Here is a 24,950-nt window from a genome sequence, read left to right as displayed (position 1 = left end):
GCCTTTACTGAAATGACACCCTAATACTCCAGACAACCTGGTGAAACTGAACTCAGTTTTAAAAAGTATGTCACCAAATTACAATTAGTGGAAAAAAATCAGAATTCAGTGTTTGTCATTACAGCTCAGATTCCTTAGAGTCCTGCAGGTAACACTGAGAGTAACTGATCGGACACACTCTTGTTCATTAAATTGTCAATGATAAATGGTAACTAGTTTTATACAGACAACTGGCAATGGGTAACACATTGGGGTTGAATATTCCACATTAGCAACTTTAATTTCTTTTTGTCCTGCTCTGATGTAGATAAGACTGACCAGAAATTGCTGTGGAATATTTGTGGGGTGCCACAAGCATTTTTTATGTTCTCTCAGCCATAACTCATAACAAGGAACTTGCCTGGCATCAGCAAGTTACTATTGCTCTGTGCGTGTGTGCCTGTGCACTCGCTCCCACACTTGGTTCAATACCCCACTGCTCTGCTAGTTAGTGATAAAATCTGATATAATAAAATATTAATTAAAGCTGAAAGGTTGGGTGAGAAATATGAACTCAATTATTGTCCCATATTATGAACAAAGGGCAGGGTGAAAAAATTTCTTTAGTTATGGAGGTTTGGGATAATAAAAAGAACAACTAGAACATTAGGCTCAGGCTGAGAAACTCTGTAAAAGGCCACCTATCATTAATCTTCACAACAGGCACCACATTTCGAGTAAATTAGTCCTAGATGGAACATCTTTAAGGGTGATTTCTCCTGCTTTTAACAAGTGAAGACATTTTCCTTTGCATTTCCTATTTCATGTAAATTTAACACAATTTAATCATCTCAATTTCATAAGCACATGACTACAAAATTATAATCCGAAATTCGTTACTATTACGAAAAGTATGTTCTCTTAAATAGTCCTAATGATTTGAATAAAAATAGAAAGAGAATACTATCAAAGCTGCACCAAATATCTTTGTTCTTGTATGTTTGTCTGAATGATATTTTATAGTCTGTATTATATCCAATTCACAATCTCTCAGTCCTGAAAAGTTCCAGCGCTTCGGGCCGGATGAGCTGGAATACAAATGCAACCATCAGAGAAAGGCAGGTGTGCCCACGGGGGTGCCGATGACACAGCATTGACTTGGGAATCACCGTCCACAAGTGACTGGCTCCAGCTTTGCCCCTGAATCACCGACTGACCACTAAAGTCCTTCAGGCTCTAATATTTTATGACTCTCAGCACAAGATCAGGCAAGTTGTGACATCAGCAAATGAGAAGAAAATTACTTCATTCATGTTTCCTCCATTCTTCCTTTCCACAATATTCACCACATATCAGGCCTTGTTCCAGGCACAGGGGAAGAATAAAAAGAGGAATTAGGCACAGACTGCCCAGTCCTTGAATAGCCCAGGCTAAGAGTGTTAGAAATACGCACACCAGTGAAGAACTACCGTGCCAAGGATCTGATAAGGGTTTGTACAAAGGACAAAGTAACAGGACCCAGGGATATGTCAATCTCTACGTTAAAATCTCTCCTAGCATCTACTACATTGAGGGCATCTGACCTCAATCTAGTGCCCAAATGTTCTCACCCTAAAACTGCTTCTGCAATGCTACAGTCACCAACATTCTCCTTGAATTAGAGATAATGCAACAGCAACAAAAACAAAAAGCTCAACATGTTTATTAATAGATTCCAATACAGTCTCCATTCACTCCAATTGCTTATGAGCACCCTGCATCAACACAGAAGACGGAGGGCAATGACCTGGGTCCTACCTCAGATACTGCCCAGGTCCCAGCAGGTTTGCCCCCAGGAGTCCCCAGAGTGGCCCCAAGAGCTACCCAAGAACTGCAGGGTCTTTCTCACTCAATTCTTGTATTGTTGGACATGAAAATCAGGCTCCCTAGTCTTGACTCCTCTAGGAGCCCACATGGCCCGAGGTGAGGATGAAGAAGGAGGTACCTGAGGGTGGGCCACGAAGAAGCTTGAAGGCAGGCATGGTCTTGGTCTTTGTTCTCCTCTCTCTTTCCAAACCACTGTCAGGCAAACTTGGAACTACTCTCTGTCACGTCTATAATCACTCCTCAGGCTACAAAGGCCATAATTTTTTGTTTTCAGTACTTCATAGGATATCCATTTTAATCCTTAAAGTTATATCAAAATATTATGTAAGTATTTTGTTGGTTTTTCTGGGGGGTGACTGGCAGTGGAATTTGGCTCTTAGAGCCATTCCTGGCCTTCCCTGTCTAGAGTAGCCTCCCCATACACCCTCCCACAGGCGCCCTGGGCCTGCCGCCCTCAGCACAGGAGCCTGGGAATGAGACTGGAGGTTTGATCCAATGCATAGAATCCTTCAGAAGAGATTATGCTAAAGAAAAGAAAATCTGAAAAGTAGGGGAGGGAAGGCTAGGCAGCATATTTTCATGCACAAAAGCAAGTCTGAAATGGAGTTTGAGGGAAAGTTAAATTAAGTTTCATTGTATAAAAGCTCAAATACATCTACTCTATTATTATTATCTTCCTCTGCCATTTTTTAAAGCTTCTTTTCAAAGGTTCTTAAATAACAAACTTAGTTTCCAAAATGAATTTTCAAAGAGATGACTGACATTGTCATCCTAGAAGCAACATTAATAAAAATGATCTTTGTTTTCTGGCAGTAAAGGAATCCAGAGTATTATTTTTTAATCCAATAAAACTCAAAAGCAGGCAGGGTGGTGGTAGTGGTGGTGGTAACAGGAAGGGATTTGGCACCTTTTGCTAACACTCACTATAGCGATTCAGCAACAGTAAGTAATAATAAAAAACAAGTTCTATAAAAAGCAGGAATATAGAAGCTGAAGTTTTACCACTGAATGACATTTTGATTCTATGTGTACCTCCGTGAATAAAGGAAAATTATTAGGTTAGAAGTCAGTTCCTTTCCCTAAACAATTTTAGCCACAGATAGAGCCTTTTCAAAAGGTTTGAAAAGTGCGACAAAAGTACATTTAGCTCCGAAGGTTTAAGATGCTCCTGCAGTCTGCATTTCTCCAATAAATAAAAGAGAACAATTAAAAAGTCACTTATAAGCATCTCAAAAGCACTGATGCTTAATTTATTGATTCTCGGGAGACTAATAAAAATGGTGAAAGGAAAAAGAACATACATACCAGCAGAAAAACACTGATTAATTTGATTAAAATAATCGAATCTTCTAAAACAATTTCGTTTAAGTTCTTCAAGTTCTCAAAATTATATGGCTAAACATTTAGCAAGAGCTGGGTGTGGTGCCTCATACCTGTAAGTTCTAGCACTTTGGGAAGCCAAGGTGGGAGGATTGTTTGGGCCCAGGAGTTTGAGACCAATTTGTGCAAGAGAGTGAGACCCTGATCTATAGAAAATAATTTAAAAAAAAAATTAGCTGGGTGTGGTGGCACACACCTCTAAGTCTCAGCTCTTAGGAGACTGTGGTGGGAGGATCGCTTGAGCCAAGGAATTTGAGGTTGCAGCAAGCTATGATCATGCTACTGTACTCCAGCCTGGACAATGGAGTGAGATTCCACCTCTAAAACATAACAAAACAAACAAATCCCAAAATGTTTCAGCTTAAAAATAACAACAAAGAAATAATGAAGAAAACAAAAGTATTACATCTAAGAATTAAGCAAGCAGTAGGGATAAACCCCAGAGATTCCAATGATTATAATAAAGAAACAAAGGTGTAATGTATTTTCTAAACAAAGGCATACCCAGCTTAATAAGGCACTTCACATTATTGGGCTTCACAGATACTGCAGTTTTACAAATTGAAGGTTTGTGGCAACCCTTCCTTGACCAACACTGTCACTGCCATTTTTCTGACAGCATGCACTTACTTCATGTTTCTGTGCTACATTTTGGTAATTCTTTCAACATTTCAAACTTTTTCATTATTATTACAACTGTTACAGTGATCTGTGGTCAGTGATCTTTGATGTTACTCTTGTAATTGTTTTGGGGCGCTATGAACTGTGTCCATATAAGACAGCCATCTCTCCCTGGGCATCCCTATTCCCTAAGACACACAATATTGAAATTAGAACAAATAATAACCATACAATGGCCTCTAAGTGTTCAGGTGAAAGGAAAACTTGCAAGTCTCTCACTTTAAATTAAAAGCTGGCATTATTAAGCGTAGTGAGGAAGGCATGTCAAAAGCTAAGACAGAAAGCTGGGCCTCTTGCATCAAACAGCCAAGTTGTAAGTGCAAAGGAAAAGTTCCTGAAGGAAATTAAAAGTGCTACTCCAGTGAACACATGAATGATAGGAAAGTGAAACGGCCTTATTGCTGATATGGAGAAAGTGTTAGTGGTCTGGATAGAGTATCAAACTAACTTGAGTGGTCTGGATAGAAGATCAGACCAGCCATAATAGTCCCTTAAACCAAGCCTAGTGCAGAGCAAGACCCTAACTTTCTTCAGTTCTATGAAGGCTGAGGGAGGTGAGGAAGCTGCAGAAGAAAAGTCTGAAGCTAGCAGAGGTTGGTTCATGAGGTTTAAGAAAAGTAGCCATCTTTATAACATAAAAGTACAAAGTGAAGCAGCAAGTGCTGATGTAGAAGCTGCAGCACATTATCCAGAAGATCTAGTTAAAGTCATTGATGAGGGTGACTACACTAAACCACAGATTTTCAGTGCAGATGAAACGGCCTTCTATTGGAAGCAGGTGCCATTTAGGACTTTCATAGCTTAAGAGGAGAAGTCAGTATCTGGCTTCAAAGGGCAGGCTGACTCTCGTGTTATGGGCTCATGCTGCTAGCAAGTTTAAGCGAAAGCCCGTGCTCATTCACCATCCTAGGATCCTTAAGAATCATGCTAAATCTACTCTGTCTGTGCTCTTGAAATGGAACAACAAAGCCTGGATGACACCACATCTGTTTACAGTAAGGTTTATCGAATATTTTAAGCCCACTGTTGAGACCTACTTCTCAGAGAAAAAGATTATTTTCTAAATATTACTGCTCATTTGACAATGCACTTGATCACCCACAAGCCCTGATGGAGATGCACATGAGATGAATGCTAGTTTCATACCTGCTAACACAACATACATTTTGTCACCCATGGGTCAAGGAGTCATTTTAACTTTCTTGTCCTATTATACACAGAATAGATTTTGTGATGCTATAGCTGCCATATGTAAGTATTCCTCTAATGGGTCTGGTCAAAGTCAGTGGAAAGGAGTCACTATTCTAGATGCCATTAAGAACATTTGTGATTTATGGGAGGAAGTCAAAGTATTAATATTAACAGGAGCTTGGAAGAAGTTGATTCTAACCCTCAAGGGGTGACTTTGAGGGGTTCAACACTTCAGTGGAGGAAGTCACCGCAGATGTGGTGGAAAGAATAACTAGAATTAGAAGTGGACCCTGAGGATGTGACTGAGTTGCTGCAATTTCATGATCACACTTGAACGGATGAGAAGTTGCTTCCTAGGGGTAAGCAAAGAAAGTGGTTTCTTAAGATGAAACCTACTTGTGATGAAGATGCTGTGACCACTGTTGAAATGACAACAAATAATTTAGAATATTATATTAACACAGTTGATAACGCAGTGACAAGGTTTGAGAGGACTGACTCCAATTTTGAAAGAAATTCTACCATGGGTAAAATGCTATACAATAGCATCTCATGCTATAGAGAAATCTTTTGCGAAAGGCAAAGTCTATTGATGTGGCAAATTTCTTTGTCTTATTCTAGGAAATTGCCGCAGTCACCCAAACCTTCAGCAGCTACCACCCTGATTAGTGAGCAACCATCCACATTGAGCAAAGACCCTCCACCAGCAAAAAGATTATGCCTCACTGAAGGCTCAGATGATCATCTGTACTTTTAGCAATAATGTATTTTTTAATTAAGGTAGACACATTTTTTAAGACATAATGCTATTGCTCACTTAACAGACTACAGTATAACATAAACAAAACTTTTCTGTGCACTAGGAAACAAAAAATGCTTTGTTGTGATATTCACTTTATTGCAGTGATCTGGAACTAAGCCTGCAATAACTCCAAGGTATGCCTGTACTAGAAAAGACAATAAAGAAAGGATGTTAATTTGCAGAACAGTCTATGTCTGCAAAGGTAGGTGTAACCATCTTGGTTCTGAAGAGTCAGCAGGAAAGATGTCTTCTGAGCAAGCAAAGTGGGGGACAAGAGAATGAGTAGAGCTCCCAGGAGGAGGTAAGGTCCTGACAGCTCACATGCCCTGTAGCTCTGAGCACAACATGGAGAGCTCACAGCTTTGGGGTTAGAGTAGACAAGTCTGTTAACCTCCCTGAACCTCAGTTCTTTCAACTGTAAAGGGGAAACGCTGGCATCTAGCGAGGAAGCCTGCTCTGCATCATGAGAAATGATTTCATTTGGGATCAAGCATGGGCTTGGCACATCACAGTTCCTCGATCCAAGTAACATCGATTATTCATTTTCTATTGCTGTAATTATTATTCCTTTATCACAAGCTGCTCAGAACATAACTGAGGCTCAGGAATATAACACTAAGACTCAGAAAATTTCCCAAGACATGGGTGGAACAACAGGGGCTACCACGTTATCTATAAGTTGTTTCTATCACTACAGAAATCAACAATAAGAAAAGGTTTCCTGTACTGAACAGATAATATCTGTGTTTGATGCTGTCCTGACTGCTTTGCTTACAGGTCACTAATTCTCCCAGCTGTCCTTTGAGGTAGATAGTGTTATTACTTTTGAGTTGGACATTACATCTCGGCAAATGAGAATTTAAACCCAGAAGCATCAAGCTCCATGCTGTGGTTGCATTTTTTCGGTTCTTACCAACATTGCCTTTTACTCCCTGGAATGAGTTGTTACCTATAAATAGTCCTACCAGTAATGCCTTCTCTTATTGCTGGGATGTTTTGATGGAACAAGAGATCTAAAACATTGATGATTTTACCAAATGAATGCACAATATTAATACCAAACACACATTTCTTACAATTTCTATAAAAGTATTGTCAAATATGGGTGACTGTTAAAACATAGTTCCTATGTAGGTGACAACCATAGCATATCGGCATAAGTATAGTACTAAAAGCAGAGTGCAATGGAGATAAAGACTGAATAGCAATGTAGTCAATATTTTTTAAGCAAATCATGATATCATAGCTTTATTCTCTTTGAGCAATTCGGTTTGTGAAGAATTTTCACTGATCATAATCCTTCTGACCAGGCTGTGAGACAGGCAAGCAGCATATTTACTGGCAACTTTACAAATGAAACAGACTTAGAGAATTTAGAGGGTGACATGGTTGGGTATTTGTCTCTGCCCAAATCTCATATTGAATATAATTTCCAGTTGGGAATTGGAGGTGGGGTCTGGTGAGAGGTGTTTGGATCATGGGAGCGCATCCTTCATGAGTGGCTTAGGCCATCTCCTTGGGGATAATTGATACCTCAATCTGAGTTCGCATGAGATCTGGTCTCTTAAAAATGTGTGGCATCTGGCTGGGAGTGGTGGCTCATACCTGTAATCTCAGCACTTTGGGAGGCCAAGGTGGGCAGATCATTTGAGGTCAGGAGTTCGCAACCAGCTTGGTGAACATGGCAAAACCCCATCTCTACTCAAAATACAAAATTAGCCAGGCATGGTGGTAGGCGCCTGTAATCCCAGCTACTCGGGAGGCTGAGGCAGAAGAAGAATTGCTTGAACTGGGGAGGCAGAGGTTGCAGTGAGCTGAGATTGTGTCACTGCTCTCCAGCCTGGGTGACAGAGTGAGACTCCATCTCCACACACACACAATTAAAAAAAAAAAAAAAAAAAAGGGTGTGGCATCTCCCTCCTCACTCTCTGTCTTGCCCTGCTTTCGCCATGTGACATGCCTTCTTCCTCTTTGTCTTCCGCCATGGTTGTAAGTGCTGGCATATATTTACAGGTGGAAGATTGGAGGCTTCTGAGGCCTCCCCAGCAGCCAAGCAGATGCCAGCACCATGCTTCCTGTAAAGCCTGCAGAATGCTGAGCCGATTAAACCTCTTTTCTTTACAAATTACCCAGTCTCAGGTATCTTTACAGCAATGCAAGAAGAGCCTCACACATAGGGTGACTTCAGGTCACACAATTAGTAAACGACCCAGCCGAGATCCAAACCCAAGTCTTCTTGTGTCTGTGCCAAGTGTTCTTTTAATTTGTGATACTACCTTTCCGAACTATTAAGTTGTATGAATTGTTTATATCAGAGAGATTAGATGTCACTTATTCTACCAAATGAAACTTCAGTCATTTGGCGAGAACTGGGAGGTGGAACCCCTGAGCACAGCCTGCTCCAATCAAAAGCCTTTGTGTTTGTCAAGAGACAGTTTTGACGCATTCATCCACGGTAATCTGTTAACTTTCCATCCAGAAGCCATGTGGGTCCATTTACTTCCCCAATGTCCCGGCCCCAGTGGTTGATCTAATATGCAAACCCCGTCATATTTTTTGTCTCAGTAAAAATTCTTCTACAGTTTAAAAGAATGAGAAGCAAATAATAAAAACAAAACAAACCAACACTCATGGAAGGCTGTACTTGGCACAGAACCAGGATTGGAAATACAGAGGTAAAAATCACAGAGAGCAGGCCTGGCCCTGAAGGAGCTGGTAGGTGGCCAGGACAAGCAGTCACCAGCCAGTGCAGTGAATCTAGGGCTGAGCTCTCTGGGAGAGCTGCAGGCCGCAGACGGGCAGGGGGCCAGGGCAGGCTCTCCAAGGAGGTGACATCTGGGCCATAGCTAGGAGGGGAGTGGAAATAAGTGAAAGAGAGAGGGAGACTGTGGAGAGTGTGTGTGTGTGTGTGTGTGTGTGTGTGTGTGAGAGTGTGCAGGCAGGACAGCGGAGGGAAGAAAAAAGAGAGACGATTCCATGAAAGAAACATCAATTGCAAAATAAACAAACCCACAAAATGGCATGGAACCACCCAGGATATTCTCAGGCATATATTTACAGGTGGAAGGCAGGCGGCCCCAGGAAGTGAGCAGAAGCCAGAGGCTTCCCTATTAGAGGAAGTCTGGATTTATGCTGAGGGCAATAGGGAGACACTGATGGGTTATTAACCTGGGAGGAAAGACCCTGCAGTCACAGGGTGGAACGGGGATTGGAGATCTGAGAAAGACAAATATGAACTAAAACAGTGATTGTGGGGATGGAAGGTAAAGCGAAAAGGAGGCGGGGCGCGGGGAGGGGGTGGTGGCAGTGGTGTCACTACTGACCCCAAGAGGTGAGAAGACAAGTTTCTCCAGGAGTCAGTAACAGCCTGCAAATTGGAGTGACCTTCCTGATGGGATCTGAATTTATAGCAATGGCTTATTTGAAGCAATCTTTCTTAGTTACCCTTCTTACTAACAACAACAAAAAAAAAAAAAAAAAAAAAAAAGAAAAAGAAGAAAACCAGATTGCTTCAAAGGTAATTCTTCTTTTATAGTTCTGCATTCTATGGAAGGTTCACGATATTTAACTTTTATTTAGGGATGAAAATAGAATTTAAAACTCCACATGTTCCTGATATGTCCCACTAGTTAAACGAAGGTCTAGGGTCTTCTTATCTATAAATGTTTCAGGTGATAATTACTCCTGCTGGCAAGAAAAAGAAGAGGTTCATTCAATAAACATCTATTGCACTCTTAATTAGGTTAGAGGTATTGCGTGATATTCAAAAACTAAATTATTAAAATCATTTTGTGATCAAACGACTTTGCATTTCTGATTACATTTACATGTTTTACGTAACGTTTAGCCTAGGCAAATGCTCACTCTCAACATTACATATGGTCATGAGTCACTTAATGATGGGGATATATTCTGAGAAGTGCCTCATGAGGCCATTCCATCTTTGTGCAAACATCATAAGGTGTACTTACAAAAACCTAGATGGTACAGCCTACGACACCCCTAGGCTGTAGAGTAGAACCTATTGCTCCTGCGCTACACAGCTATACGGTATGTGACTGTACTGAATACTGTAGGCAACTGTAAAACAGTGGGAAGTATCTGTAAACCTAAAGCTAAATGTAGAAAAGGTGCAATGAAAAGACAGTATTATAATCTTTCAGGACCACTGCAGTATATGCAGTCTGTTGAATGAAATGTCCTTATGTTGTGCACAACTGCATGTAAATCTAATTAATGCTCCTGAGTGATGGCCAAACCTGTGTGTTTTTAATTTTATTGAGTAGGATGACCACTGTTTAGGTCTCTTTAACTTCTCTTATCTTAGGCTTTTCTACCTATTGCTAAGCTACTTGGTGAACCTACCTACCTACTTCCTCCTCAGGTTTCAGTTTAATCAACACATTCTCAGTAAGAGACTCCTGATTCTCCTGTTGAGATTTCATCCTTCTGTCATATACTCTTAAGAGTACCCTGGACTTTTCTAGACAGCTTTTATCACAACCCTAGCACAATGACTTGAAGATAATAAGTGTTCAGTAGATATCTGGTGAATGAACAAAGAATAAATGAATAGTAGCCAAGTGTCAATCCTAATATTTCCTACAACACTTTTCAATGCTATGAAGGGCCAGGATTTTAACCAGGTACTAATAACTGGACAGAGCTCTTACTACTTCTCATTGAGCAGAAAATACATTGACACAGGACAGGAAAACACTTAGCAGGTAAAAGTAGAGATGGGACGGAACTGAGCCATACATACACGTCAAAAGGGACAGATTATATGGGAAAAAACACCAAGACCACTCCCTAATCTTTCTACTGTCTGATTGAAGAGCTGAATATTAATTTAATTAAGTTGCAACCAAATACAGGTAAGCCTCACAACTGTAATATAACATACTTAACAAAATAGTTATTGAGGAAATAGAAGGCATATTAGCACTTTTGTGTACCCTGGTGTTCTTATAATAAAGAGTTACATTGTGTATACTTATAAGTGCTGGTTGATAAAATGATCTGCTGAAGAGAATGATGTAAAACATAATTCCTTCTGTATCTGTGCCCTTATCCCTCTCCCCACCACCAAACTAGGATGAAGCAGAAGTGTAACATGAGGAATGTGGTCAGGGCCTCTGAGTTGGAGCTCAGTTCTAAAAGTCTAGGGCTCTAAGAAGCATATCGGGTTAGCGGTCACACATGACTTTATCAGCCTCTTAGAACTTGCAACCTTTCCTCACATTTCACATACACGAAAGTGAGGCATCTATAGTCAAATCAGTTAATCTTTGTCAAACTTTCCAAGATCCTCTCCCAGAAAGGCTATCGGCCTTAGCCTGGAACACGGCTAGAAGTTCATCCCTTAAACTCCCTAAATCAATAACTGTGATTAAGAAGACCCAGGGGTTCCCGAGAGCAAATGGCAGAGCAGCTTTACAATTCGTAAAGTAATATATTGTCCAGTGCAACCATTTGCAATCTTTCCGTGCTCTGAGTTTATAATTGAAACTGTTTCTAATTTATTCCACTATTAACATTTAAAGATGGTCTATCTAGACGAGGGAAAAGAAACAGCATGTAACTTTCTCTATGGTCAATGGAAAATGAGGTAGACTTTATGTCTCCCTCCTTCCTGCTGAATGGCTTCTGTGCAGCTGGTCAGTGAAGAGGGGAACGCACAACACAGTCTGGCCCTCGCCGCCAGGAATGTGCAAGGTGTGGCCTCCACCGTGAAGGACACTCAAGAGCTTTCATGGAGTCTGTAGTTCCAACTCAAATATTTGCCTTTTCAGAGACAGCATGGGTTCTTCTGGGGATAACAAAGTAGTATGATCAAAAACTTAGGTCTTCCCCAGCCCTAGCCAAGAATGAGCTACAGTCACCCACTAAGTGTGCTGCTGGCATGCCTTCTGAAGCTGAGAGAAGCATTTCACTCTCTAACTTTTAGTAACCAGAGGTGCTACCCACATCCATTGAGTAGGCATCATGGTCACACCCCAACATGTACAGTCATCATCACAAAACTGATGGATGCAGGCTCACGGCAAAGGGGTTACGGTGCAATACAAGGAAGGTAGGAGAAGCAACAAAAGAAAGATCCAGAAGGTTCTTCCAAACAGGAGACACTAAGAACAATTTTTTACTGCTTATGAAAATTGGGGTTGAAAAATATTTATATAATTAGTGATTTCCAATGAATTATTGGCAAGTCATTGCTAGGCTAGTTTTTCAATTTCAAGTGTTCTAGTATTTACTGTAACAATACCCTGGACAGTATTTTTATCAACAATATATTCTCTTTTTTTCCTTCTAAAAAGGACTAGGTGTTTTTGATTTCTCTAAATCCTTTTTCTAATGAAAATCAGCACCAGGCATTTATGAAACCCCCTTCCTCCATGCCCTCAGGGATAGCTCTATCTTAATTGGGCCCAGCACATCCTCCAGCGTTTATGCTGCTCCTATTTGTTTGTTCTGAGGTGCCACGCCCTCTAACCCATCCTCCATTACTGCTGCGTCTCTTCCTTACATTTTTTCCCTGACCTGAATCCTGTAAATAGCTACTCATTGGTATGGAGTGCAAGGTCATCCAATTCATCCTCTTGTCTCCCTTGCTTCTTCTCCCATCTCACCCCTCTCTGATTATAACACACTTCTCATTCTCAGATCAGGCCAAACTACTCAGTCCTCCCTGTCCTCATGGAGCCAACCTGTCTCTCTCATTTTTTATTCCTTGCCAGCCACATACCTAACCTCCCTGGAAACATATTCCACATCACACAGATGCTCTGAACAACAGCCATCTGTCAAGATTCAGCTACTCGGCCCCAGGGTTACCTCCTCTCTGAAGTCTTAGCTGGCTCTTCCCTGTACTGACCACTCCTTGGTCAGGCCACTGGATCCCATCCTCATCCCTACTTACTACAGGACACTAGATTCCACGTAGCTCTCTTTCCCATCTACATTGTCAGCCCCTGGAGAGGAGAGTCCATAGCAGCTTCCTCCATATCCCCAATGCTCAAAGGCTCCTTGTGTGGAGAAGAGAATGGGATGTCTAGGAAGGTAGTGTTAATGGACTGAACATCTTTCCTTGAACTTACAGACAGTGAGATAAACAAAAGGGTTGCTGCTGCTTGAGAAAAAGAAAACATGCTTTATGCTTCATAACCTTGAACTACTAAACCATAACCATTTGTATGCCAACAACCATAATTTATGAGAAACTTTTTAAAACAAAAATGCCTGATTATCTCCTTTCTTAAAAACATTTTTTTTGTAGAGGTGGGTCTATGTTGGGCCTCTCTATGTTGTCCAGGCTGATCTTGAACTCCTGGGCTCAAGCAATCCTCCAGCATCAGCCTCCTGAGTACAGGTACACACAACCATGCCTAGGTTGGGACTACAAGCATATAACCATACTCAGCTATGTTTTTTGTTTGTTTGTTTTTGTTTTTTAATTTTCTTTTTTGTAAAGACAGGGTCTTGCTACATTGCCCAGGCTGGTCTCAAACTCCTGGCCTCAAGTGATCCTCCCACCTTTGCCTCCCAAAGGGCTGGGGCGGTCTTTCGTTAATAATAACCATCACTCTCTGGTTTCAGTTCCACATCTGAGGTGCCCTGCATTTGAACACTGCTGTGCTTTTACGAAGGGTCATGTCAGTATTGGTGAATATGCTCCTTGAATTTGCCAGGGGCACTGTGTATCCTGTCTCTAATACCCACTCTGAAGGCTGAGGCAGGGGGATCCCTTCAGCCTCGGAAGGTCAAGACTGCAGTGAGCTACAATTGCACCACTGTACTCTAGCCTGGGCAACAGAGTGAGACCCTGTCTCAAGAAAAGAATAAATAAATAAAAGAAAGAAAATAAAACTTTTCCGTATCTTATTAATGAAAAAACTTTGAATCCATGAACAGACATTAAAATTTTCTCCTAGGTGCTAGTTTATTGGCTGGAATGATGGAATTTGTGTTCTTCTGGGCCATCTCAGGATTTAAATAATTTTATGTGACAGAGCTGATGTGTTGATCAATAAAAAGACAACAATCATTTACATTGAGAGTTTAATGCAATTTTAAGAATCTACATGAACCAAGCTAAGTGTTTGTAGGGAAATCAATACACGACCACCTTACTTAGTGAAGTGCAAAAACGAAGTTCAACTGAATTTTCAACATCAATGAATATGGATTAAAGAAAAAAATCAAATCAATTGAAAAAAATGGGTTTTGGAAATCACACAATGACAGTATTTTTGAATACACAATACTGTGCAAAATCCAGGAAAGCAAACAGATGTTCGCTTCCATTTCCCTCCTCCTTCTAGTATTTATCTTATCATTTGGGAAAAGCTTTCTTGTACTGCAGTTTGATTACATGTGCATTTTGCAGATTTCCAGATGTGTTCAAATGTTTTAATTTACATTATGGCTTTATATTTAGGTCCATATGATTCCCTAATCAGAGTTCTTATTTGTCTAAACATTACATGAAATTGAGAATTTTAATATGCCCTATTTAGTTAGAGGGTACTACACATATTTTTTCCCCAACCTAGTCTTTCTCACTATATCGGTCTTCCATCTATTCTACAGATAATCAGTTCAATTACGTTGTCCGATATAATGAATCTCTTGAAGACAACATTCACTTTTCTGCAAAAACAAAAAAACAAAAAAAACAAAAAAAACAAATATACATATATTCGACAGGCGAGGTTGAAATAATTTCCTCTCTCAAATTTGTGCCAACACAATTTACCCATTTAAGATAGGCATCCTTCCAATAAAGATGATGTCTATAGCAGGTTTCCCCATAATGCTTACTGAATGATGTCCCATAAGGATTGATCATGATTCTAAGATTACAGATGTGAATAATGAACATGGATATATTTATTAATTTCAAGATGCTAACAGGGGAAGAAGGTATTAGGGACTGGAGGCAAAGTGCTTCTGGCAAATTCAAGGAGCATATTCACCAATACTGATATGACCTTTCTTAACAGCACAGCAGTGCTGAACCTGTAAACCAGGATGTTATGACAACTAGAAAAGAGGGTGAGGCAACACAAAGTCATGAAATGATGTGCAGAGAAAGTTATGTATTTTGGACTCTGACAAGAATTTGGATATGTATTTTTATAGACATAAGAATAGGAAGCCCGAGGACACCAAGAACTACTAGTAAGGTCCCAAAGTCTCCGAAAAACAACTAGACATGTATAAAAGTAAGCAACAATAAAATAATGTCTTAGTGAGGCATATGCTAGAAAAAAGAACAGTAGTTTGGAGTGTGCCCAGCACCTTGTAAAGACCAGGGAAGACGGCTGGGAAAGCGATGCAGGCAGATCGCCCAAAGAGCAATTATTTTAAAACTTAGTCTTGGCCAGGCATGGTGGCTCATGCCAGTAATCCCAGCACTTTGGGAGGCCAAGATGGGTGGATCACCTAGGGTCAGGAGTTCAAGACTAGCCTGGCCAACATGATGAAACCCTATCTCTACTAAAAATACAAAAATTAGCCAGGCGTGGTAGCACACGCCTGTAATCCCAGCTACTTGGGAGGCTGAGACAGAAGAAATCGCTTGAACTCGGGAGGCAGAGGCTGCAGTGAGCTGAGATCAGGCTACTGCATTCTAGCCTGAGCGACAGAGTGAGACTCCATCTCAAAAACAAACCAATCAACAAAATTTGAACAGCTCTATACAAAGATACAAATGAAAGTCCAACAGAAAGCGTTTGAAAGTAAGATACAAGTACAGAAAATGTGCAAAAGGTATCCATATAAGAACAAAGTACCATGGAATAACGGGTTGTTTTTGAAAAATGATTAAGCTTTCAGCTTCCTTTGGTTTGGAGGCATCGAAGCTGAGTGAATTCTAACTATTCACATGATCATGATGCTTTTTGCAGTAAAACATCAAGTCCTTTCCCAATGACTCTTTATTGCTGAGTCTGAGCAACTGTTAAGTGGATCAGAAACAAATGACGCTCCCAAGGCCATGGTCAGAGCATACATTTTCATTTAATAAATTTCAGCTTTTAAAGTCAACAAAGACTGACCCATGGCCATGGGTACACTTGAATCTTGGATAGCATCTAATGCATGCCTTGGGTCCATCGGATTAGTGCAACCTCTCAGTGCCACCCACAGGCATCAACCCAGAGGGCCTGGGCAATGTCAAGCATATCACTTGAAATGTAGCAGTTAACACAATCTCCAATTTGGAATAGAGCTTTTATATATTTCGTAGTATTCTCACAAACTGCATCTATGAACAGCAAGCATAAAACTTTATATGAGCTACTGTGTTGCATTATTCTACAGTATAAACTAAAAATTCTTTGAAAAATTTTGGAGATTTTTGAAATAAAAATTTCTGTGACTCTTCCCTAATCTGACTTCACTAAAAACTAATACTATTCTGGTTTTATTTATGACTTTATGAACCAAGACCTCCATATATATTTTACTGAATAGAACGAAATCTAACTGATCGCCTTATGACACTGCAGTGAAAACATGATCAAATATAGCCAGGTGTAAAAAGATTAATGAAATCAAAGTCTACAAAAGGAACGTGAAAATAAACCCTAAAATGCCTTGTCAATGTAAATGTTTCTTCCAAGTACTCTATTCAAAGTAATAGATGACTCTGAAGGGGATCTATTCTGATAATACAAAGGTAAAACATTTAAATCCCTCTGAATCAAGTAGAAATTTCACCTATGTAGATTAATGAGCTTATGACAAGTTGATACTCCAGAGTTACTCAGGTATTCTATTGCTCTGTCTTGGAAATAATAAATTTATTTTATTCAGTCACTGTAAAAGTTACACTTTATAATTGCTTAGCTATATAAATCATCATGGGATAAGACGCGGGCCTAGATGTTGGTAATTAACTCAAATCTGTTCAAATAAAGACTTCACAATGTTCTTTCCAATCATCTGTTTTTTTTTTAAAAAAAAACGACAACTATACATCCCATATTCTATTGAGAAATTAGCTAATTTACTAAAATTAAATGACATAAAACCCAAAGTAAACACACACATGAAAACATTTAAACATCCATTCAAAGAAGGGAGCTGAGAACAAAAATGCCATCTGCCCTTGGGTAACCAAATTGCATCAGGCAGTCACCTTTTAATTCAAAACTACCTCCTCAACAGACTAGTGCTTGGTGCCTTATCTTCAAAAGAACAACCCACTCGCATCAGCATAAAACCCTTTAAACAATACTTGACCACCTTACATCAAAGCCCTTTCATTTTCCTCAGTCATTACTTTTAATTAGAACTAATAAAGATATGGATTTACATGCTGGCTGAGATTTGCAGCAAATCCCTAGAAAACACGTCGGAGGAATTAATCAACTTGATTTAGTTTTCTTCTCTCTAGAGCCGGCCCACCCCTCTGTTCCATACCTGACAGGTGCTCCTCTGCTGTGGGCAGGTTTCAGCATGACTGTCACGGTATTGTCAGTTTGATTCAGAGGTGTCTCAAGTTCATAAGCTGGCATAGAGGGTGCTGGGGGAAAAGGCATAGGATGGAAGACTCATTATTTCTGGTTGATCTTCTCAGTTTAGTTTCCACTTCCTTTTACAAAGAGCATTAAGAACACAGTGCATTTACTTTACATTGCAGCTATCAATGACCATGAGCAAACTTTGCGTATATTCCCTACACAGAATCACAGGGACAGCTGCTAAAAGCAGCCCGTAGTGCCCTCTGTGATCTTGAGTTGAAGTTGGGAGATGGTATGAGGGGGTTTGTAAGGTGTGAGTAATATTCCGTTTCTTGATTTGGATTCTGGCTAAATTAGCATACTTGGCTTGTAAAAAATCACCGAGCTGTACACTTACAATTGGTACACTTTTCTGTACATATGAGTTCTCAGATAAAATGTTTATGCTAAAGGCATATTTAAGAAATAATCATTGGACTTTACAGTTATTCCATCTAAGTCAAGGTTTTTCATGTACCAGAGACCCACTGGGGATTTAAAGAGGACAGTGGGAGTCAGAGAGATTTGCTGGAATTAATTAGTGACTATCTGTGGGCTCTCAGAAAAGCATGACAGTGGAAAACACATAGGAACAGAAGTGAGAAAGGCTTGGGTTTGACTTTTTTTTGTTTTGTTTTAACCAGCATCAGAGCTTTTATATATCTCAAAATGGGGAAACTACCCTGTATGTTTATTATCGTAATTCAAAGAGAGAACAGAGAGATGGGCAAATATAATCCTACAAATGTTAGTTCTCCTCCAGATATAAATCCTATTTCCAAGGCCAGTTCCCGGCATCTTCCTTCTCTAGACTGTTAAGTCTTATTATGATAGCAACAGAGCTCTTCAGTAATTATGGACAAGACAAATCGTTACACAGAGCTGTGATGTGGGAGGGCATACCATATTTTCACAGCCCACAGGTAGAGACTCCTGATGAGAAAGCTAGAGGTCGTTTCTTGCAAATACAGTTTTTAAAATTGTCTTACATACACAAAAAGATTATTTTATCACGATATGGGTTAATTCTGAGTTCCATTTATTGAATCATCTCAGCATTAAAATTTATTTCAATTCTCTTAAAAATTAACTCAAATTCATAACATAGAATTACATTTTGTATACAAGAGTGGTTCCCTCTCATAGGTCCATGAAAATTTGAACCTGTAAACTGTAACTGTTTTAAAACTAAAAAATCAAATACTTATTCTTGATGAGCCGTATAGGCTAATGAAAATGTCAGGTTTCTTGATTTTCAATAAAATTGTTTGAACTTGGCATGCTGAAAGTGGTTAAAACCATTGATTACAATCTGCCATGACTGTAAGTTTCCTGAGGTCTCCTCAGCCATGCTGAACCGTGAGTAAATCAAACCTCTTTCCTTTATAAGTTACTCAGTCTTGGGTATGCCTTTATTAGCAGTGTGAAAATGGACTAATACAACCATATTGATAAGAATTCTTATCTAATAAAAACAGCAAAAGTGAATTATTTTATTCAAAAAATACACTCTTTATGACAATAATCTTCGTAGAGTAACTTACATGGGAAAAATTTCTTAAAACATGCTTCGAGGTATATATATTGGCACTTATTTCATCTTTAAATCCCCATGATAAATTCATACACTAGATAATATTATCTTAATTTGTATGTAGGGGTAAATTTATTTGATTAAAATCAGAGAGGAAGTGCCTGGCAAAATCATAACTAGAACCTAGATTTTTTTATTCCAAGTCCAGTGGTTTTTCTTCTACCAACCCATTTTCTTCAACCTGTGTCAGTTTTCAAATCTCTAATTATTCTAACTTCCCAAAGACTTATTTTCTCTTTCCCAATTCTCCATACTGTTTCTATAACCTAATTCTATACACAGAGTATCAAGTGTATTAAATTTCAAGTCGTTTGTGCTCATAAAATCTTATATAACGAAAAATTATCTCTTAAGTTATAATTGCTTAAAAAGAAAATTCTAAACCCTCCCTCAAAACCTAGCCAAACACTTACAATACTCTAGTTGTGAACATTCCTTTCCTTCAACTCCAAACAATAACTTTTATTAATACAAAACAAGGAAAGAGAGACAAAAGATGTAAAGGTCAGGCTAAATATTATTGAACTAACCATGGCTGATAACAAGAGTTAGCTCGTTTCCCTACTTCCACCCCACCTGATTCACTCCAAACAAAACAGTTAAAGCCAAAACTCAACACTTCTACACTCATACCCAAAGGGGAAAAAAAAGGAAAAAAAATATTCATGCAATTTTTTTTTTTATTGCTGTTGTATATCCCATACCAGATGGCAGCTTAATTTCCTCTAGTCTGAAGTAGAAAGACATTTTCTGCACAGTTGAACATGCCTAGAAATATTTCTCAAATTAGGTCTTTTGTTAGATGACATAATTAAGTCTCTAAAAGCAAAAAGCTGGAGGTCCTCAGTGCCTGGTACCATCATGTATTTGCCTCTCTCTTCAGGACAGAATCTATTTATGGTAGAGGTCCCAAGGAGGCTGATCCTTCGGAAGCAGATTCTATATGACTGTCTTTCTGCTGAGCTCCTGATGGTTCATGGTTCATTACAGAGATTTTTCCAACATCACTGCTCTGACAACTTTGGATTGAGAAGGGGATGAGAGTGTCTCAACAGAACCTTCTGCCTTATGCCCAAGTCCTCCAAGGCGCCCTGCTAAAACAATAGCCACTTCCTAACACATGAGATCTCAAGCTCCCAAATGAGAAATATTTGTAGTACCTCATTTAATGCCATGAGTCTGAGCTTCAGGCATTCAAGGGTATTCCTTTGGATACAATGTTAGTGTGTGCCAGCTTGGCATACTCAACAATGGGAAAGAAAAAGGACAAAAATGTTACTTCTGGTAAAAGACACAACTCACGAATGTAGAGTACCTGATATTTTCGTGGTGAACTGGTTTGTTGCTGGAGGCCCAAAACCCTTAGCTGTGCTAGCCCGGATGGTAAAGGAGTATGTGGTCCCCGGATACAGTCCAAAAAACAGAAAATGGGTTTCGTTTCCCAGCTTTGAAACTCTTCCACTCTGATTGGATAAATCTATTTCTGGGTCAAAGGAACTGACTGCTTTGTAGGTGATCTGCAAAAGAATGAGAAAGTGATAAAATATTTGGAGCAGATGGACTCAGATTGCATCTTTATCCAATAAACCCTTCTGATGTATGCACTGTCAGACACTTCATGATAAGCTCCTACTCAGACTCTTGAAATCCTGAATCCAGTGAAGGGATGAAGGAACTCCACCAAAGCTGTTGAGTTATTACTTTTATAGACAGGGGAACTTAAGCCAGTAGATTAGAACATACAGGATGAACGCAGGGTTAAGCTAATGCTTTGAAGTTGTTTGCTTTCAAAATGTCATTTTGTAAAACTACATTACAATCAGTTTCGAACAAAATAAGAAAATATACAACTAGCTCAAACAGATAAGATACTGACAAGGATAAGGCCTCATCTTTAATCTAGTGGCCATAATTTGATTTAGGATTATTATCTATTGGGAAAAAGGGCACTGAAGTGTTCTCATCAATGCAGGCAAGGACATCTGCTCCAATGGCTGGAATCCTAGACAGATTCCGGTCACTCCTGATGCTACACATAGAGTGATCATTATGGGTCATGTTCATTTCTTTCCTTTAGAGCAATGTCTTCCAAAAGAACTTTCTGAAATGATGGAAATGCAGCCACTAGCCACATCTGGCTACTGAGCATTTGAAATGTGGTTAGTGACACTGAGGAACTGAAAATTTTAGTTAAAATTTGAATTTAAATTGCCATGTGTGATTAGTAGCTGCCATATGAGACAGTGCAGTTCTAGAAGTTTTCATGATATTAGCTACATAACAGATATTCAAAGTATGTTGGATAAGTCCGAAGTGTTTGAAAATAAATATAACATAGATGCCTTTAAATCTTGCTCTTTCAAATGATATTTTAAAGAATTTCACTGTGAGTAGTTCATCATCTACTCAAGAACATGCACTTTAGTGGTGATTACTAACTTCTACTGGTTGTAATGACATAATTTTAAAATGTGGCATATTCTAAAGTTTTAAATTGCAAAACTGAGCACTTTTCTTGCTTTCAAATAGGTAAACTTACTTGTAATTTATGTGCATGAACACTAAAACTGTTATTATACGAAGTGATAATTGACAGTCTTTTTTCTTATATTTATACCATGTCATTACAATTAAGAAGACCTCTCTGAAAGAATATTTAGATTGAATCAACTAAGCTTTAGCAAGAAAACTGTTTGCTGTATATATTAATCACTGCAGTGCATGACACTATTGGAGTCACGCACAGTATCTGTTATTAACCCTCTAACAGACTTCCTTTACAAGGTTAAGGAAGCCAAGAAGAGATAAGGCCAAATCTGCCCCCCGCAGCTAAGCGAGGGACGTCAGCGACGTATCTGCTGTGTGATTACTTGGTCCTCCATTCAGACACCTCCAGGGAACAAGGCAGTTTGGAGGAGGTGGATCTAAACCTCTATTATGACTGCGTAATTGCTTCCCAATGTTTCCCACTAATTCACCCATACATTTAAAACATATTCATTGAGCCCCTCTCATGTGCCAAGCACTGTGTTTTGAGCTGGGGTCTTGCATGGTGCCTCAGGAATCGTACCTTCCCTGAAGGAGGTATCAGTCTGGTAGGGGAAGGGGAGAAGCGATCCAACAATTATGACAGAGTATAATTAAAATGAGGACTGACGCTGCCTACTGAGGCTAGCTTAGTGTTCTCATTCATTTTATTGCCTGTCTATAAACCTTAATGAAACATAAATGCATATGAGAGAAAGCCCAAACTCCTTAGTTTTGTGTTTCAGACCTGCTCCCACCTTCTCCAAACCTACTTCTGAATCTGTGATACTACACAATTATATTCCCTTCTGTTCTGGTCACAGGATAAAGACTGCCCTGCAAACACTAATGGGGCTTTTCTGACATTGCTTCTGCCCGTAAACATTCACTCGCCTGGAACATGAGACAGTTAGCTCTGTTTCCATGTTCTCTACCTATTCAGATTCATTTACTCTATTCAAACATTGATTGAACACTGACATTGAGCAAGCACCATGGCCAGCAGGTAAACACACGCCCTGTTTCAGATAAAGGAGAATCTGGACAGGGTGGGATGGAGCTGGGGAGCCATACAGTAAGTAAATGAATACTTTCAAAATACCAAGTTCCATGGAAGAAACGAACAAGGTGCTAAAATAAGGAGAATTGTCGGGCGAGAGAGGTTATTACACAGCCACTTAGAGTGGCTGGGGAAGGGCCCACTGAGATGTCAGTTAAACTGAAGAGACTTGAACTTAGGGAAGGAGTCAGTCATGCTGAGAGTTTGGGGAAGAAGAGCAGGAACTAAGGCAGTGAAGCAGGAGTGAGTGGGCACAGTATATGAACAGAAAGGAGGTCGGTGTGGTTCCTTGGGGGCTGGAGAAGCAGGCAGGACCATACTGTACAGTGCTTTGCACTCCAAGATAAGAAGTTTGGATACATACAACAGGAAGCCCTTGAACATGTTTAGGCATGAAAATAAAATGATCTAATTTCCCTCTAAAGAGTTCACTTTGACTGTGGGTGGAAGGTTGATTTGATTGCGGGGGCACAATTGAGGTAGTGGGGAAGGCACTAGGAAGTACAGCAGAGTCCAGGGCCTAGAGCTACAGCACAACGGAGAGAATACAGGCACTTGGAATAAGGTGGGGCTGGTACAGGCAGCAAGAGATGGAAAGAATTGGCATCTTTTAGAGACAAAATGGACAGAACTCAGTGAAGGACTGGATATAAGAAAAAGAGGATGGAATAAAGGGTAGGTTCCATGTTTTGGGCTTGATCAGAGGATGGTCCCATGTACCGAAAAAGAGTGGAACATATGAGGAGAAATTTACAGACACAAGTGGACATGTTAAGTTGGAAATGCCCACGCAGTCAGGTGGACACACATGTATGACATGAAGCTGAGATTCGAGAGGACTGGGTTGGAGTGAAGACTGGGGGTGATGAGCATTGAGACGATATTCAATTCTGGAATGGAGGGGGTCACTAGTGAAGGAAGTTTAGAAAAAAAAGAAGGGAGCCTGGTACCACACCCTAATGAATGTAGGTATTTGATACAGGATAGAGGAGGAGAAGCCGACAGAAGCGTCAGAAATGCATGAAGAGAGCCAAAGGAGAGAAAGCTGTCACAGAAACCAAATGAAAAAAAGCAGAGAGAGAAAGGGAGAGAGGGAGGGAGGGCGGCAGGGAGGGAAGGAGAGAGGGAGGGTTCATTTCCAAAGATGAGACTGGGACAAAAAAAGTACCCGTCCCTGTCCCAGTCCAGGGTTCCCATTCTGTGTATCTGTAAATCCTTCCTAAACCTGGCCTAACAAGCCCTAGATCCACTGAATGCCTGTGTTGTGACTGTTCATACAATTCACTGGGCAATGAATCGTGGAGTACTGTGAAATCTCTTCTTTGATCTTCAATCATGATTTAAATATGCCAGAGGAATTGGAATATTTCACGTAATTGTATCTTCCTTCTGAGGAGTAGCTAATGTCTTATTCTTTTCCCGATCCCATTGTGATCAGTAAATATTTGGCACTCAGTATCTATTTTCTACAACTCCTCCTGGGGAGAGCAGGTGTGTGCATACGCTCATGTAAACACTCAGAGAAGTGGGATCTTTGCTCCACCCACAAGGACTATCAAGCAAACGCTTTACTAAAGGACTTGCTGTTCCAGTAGGGTCGATGGGCTTGGACTTGCCGGAAGCCTTGTGGTTGCAAAATAACACTGAGGTTCTTAGCTGGCTTCTAGTCATAACCCTTTGACAATTTGGTAAAAATTAGACACCTTCTCTTATCTACCTCTAAAAATCACATGTATACACTAATTCACACACTCCTAAAACTTACAGATCCTCTCCCTCACCCCTAACAAGCAAATATGTTGGGCATGTGTATGTCCACAAAATGTTACAAAGGTGATGGGTTTCCCCATCTCAGACCCATCCACAGAGCCCTGGAGTCTGAACATCAGAATGAGGAAAGCTCCTCGGCAGCAGGGGCACTCTAACTCTGCAACCCCACTACCTGCCACAGAGCGGATGGCAGACATTCGCCCACCTCAGGGGCTGCTCTAAACGGCACCAAAATATACTCCCCTGCTCAAACTCAAATGTCCATATGGTTTCAGCATTTACTTCTTCACTTGTTCATTCAATACATGTTTATTAAGTGCCTATTAAGTACTTCAGTACAGCAGGAAGCTACAAGAAGGAAGTCTGGAAGCTCCTGTACTTGTACTCTGTCCCTGGCTGAAGGTCCAGGAAACTGTAATGAAGCCTCTGTAAATAACGCTACTGCTGCAGTGTTGGATGTAAGTAATTTTATGGGATGTGCCAGGTCAAAAGCAAACTGAGATCTCAGAACCATGCGTGAGGGTTAGATTTGGGTGAGATGGAGTAAACTGTTGCTTCTATTGGATGATTTCTGATTTGCAGGTAAGTGCC

At 40.0% G+C, this 24,950-nt stretch overlaps 1 protein-coding gene across 12 annotated transcripts in view; it reads right to left on the bottom strand.

Annotated features, from left to right (window-relative positions):
- PTPRM (protein tyrosine phosphatase receptor type M) overlaps positions 1 to 24,950 on the bottom strand; it is an 834,581-nt gene that overhangs the window by 301,622 nt on the left and 508,009 nt on the right. For all 12 annotated transcript variants that reach the window (XM_007974623.3, XM_073006465.1, XM_073006464.1 and 9 more), the window contains 2 exons: positions 20,319 to 20,520; positions 17,330 to 17,432 (listed from right to left, as the gene is read on the bottom strand). In XM_007974623.3, coding sequence (XP_007972814.1) covers positions 17,330 to 17,432; positions 20,319 to 20,520 — 305 coding nt within the window. The remainder of the gene's footprint in view (positions 1 to 17,329; positions 17,433 to 20,318; positions 20,521 to 24,950) is intronic.

The sequence above is a fragment of the Chlorocebus sabaeus genome, chromosome 18, assembly GCF_047675955.1.
Source record: "Chlorocebus sabaeus isolate Y175 chromosome 18, mChlSab1.0.hap1, whole genome shotgun sequence".
NCBI lineage: Eukaryota > Metazoa > Chordata > Mammalia > Primates > Cercopithecidae > Chlorocebus > Chlorocebus sabaeus.
The sequence above is the reverse complement of the archived record's forward strand: the minus strand, read 5'-3'. Positions and strand labels throughout refer to the sequence as shown.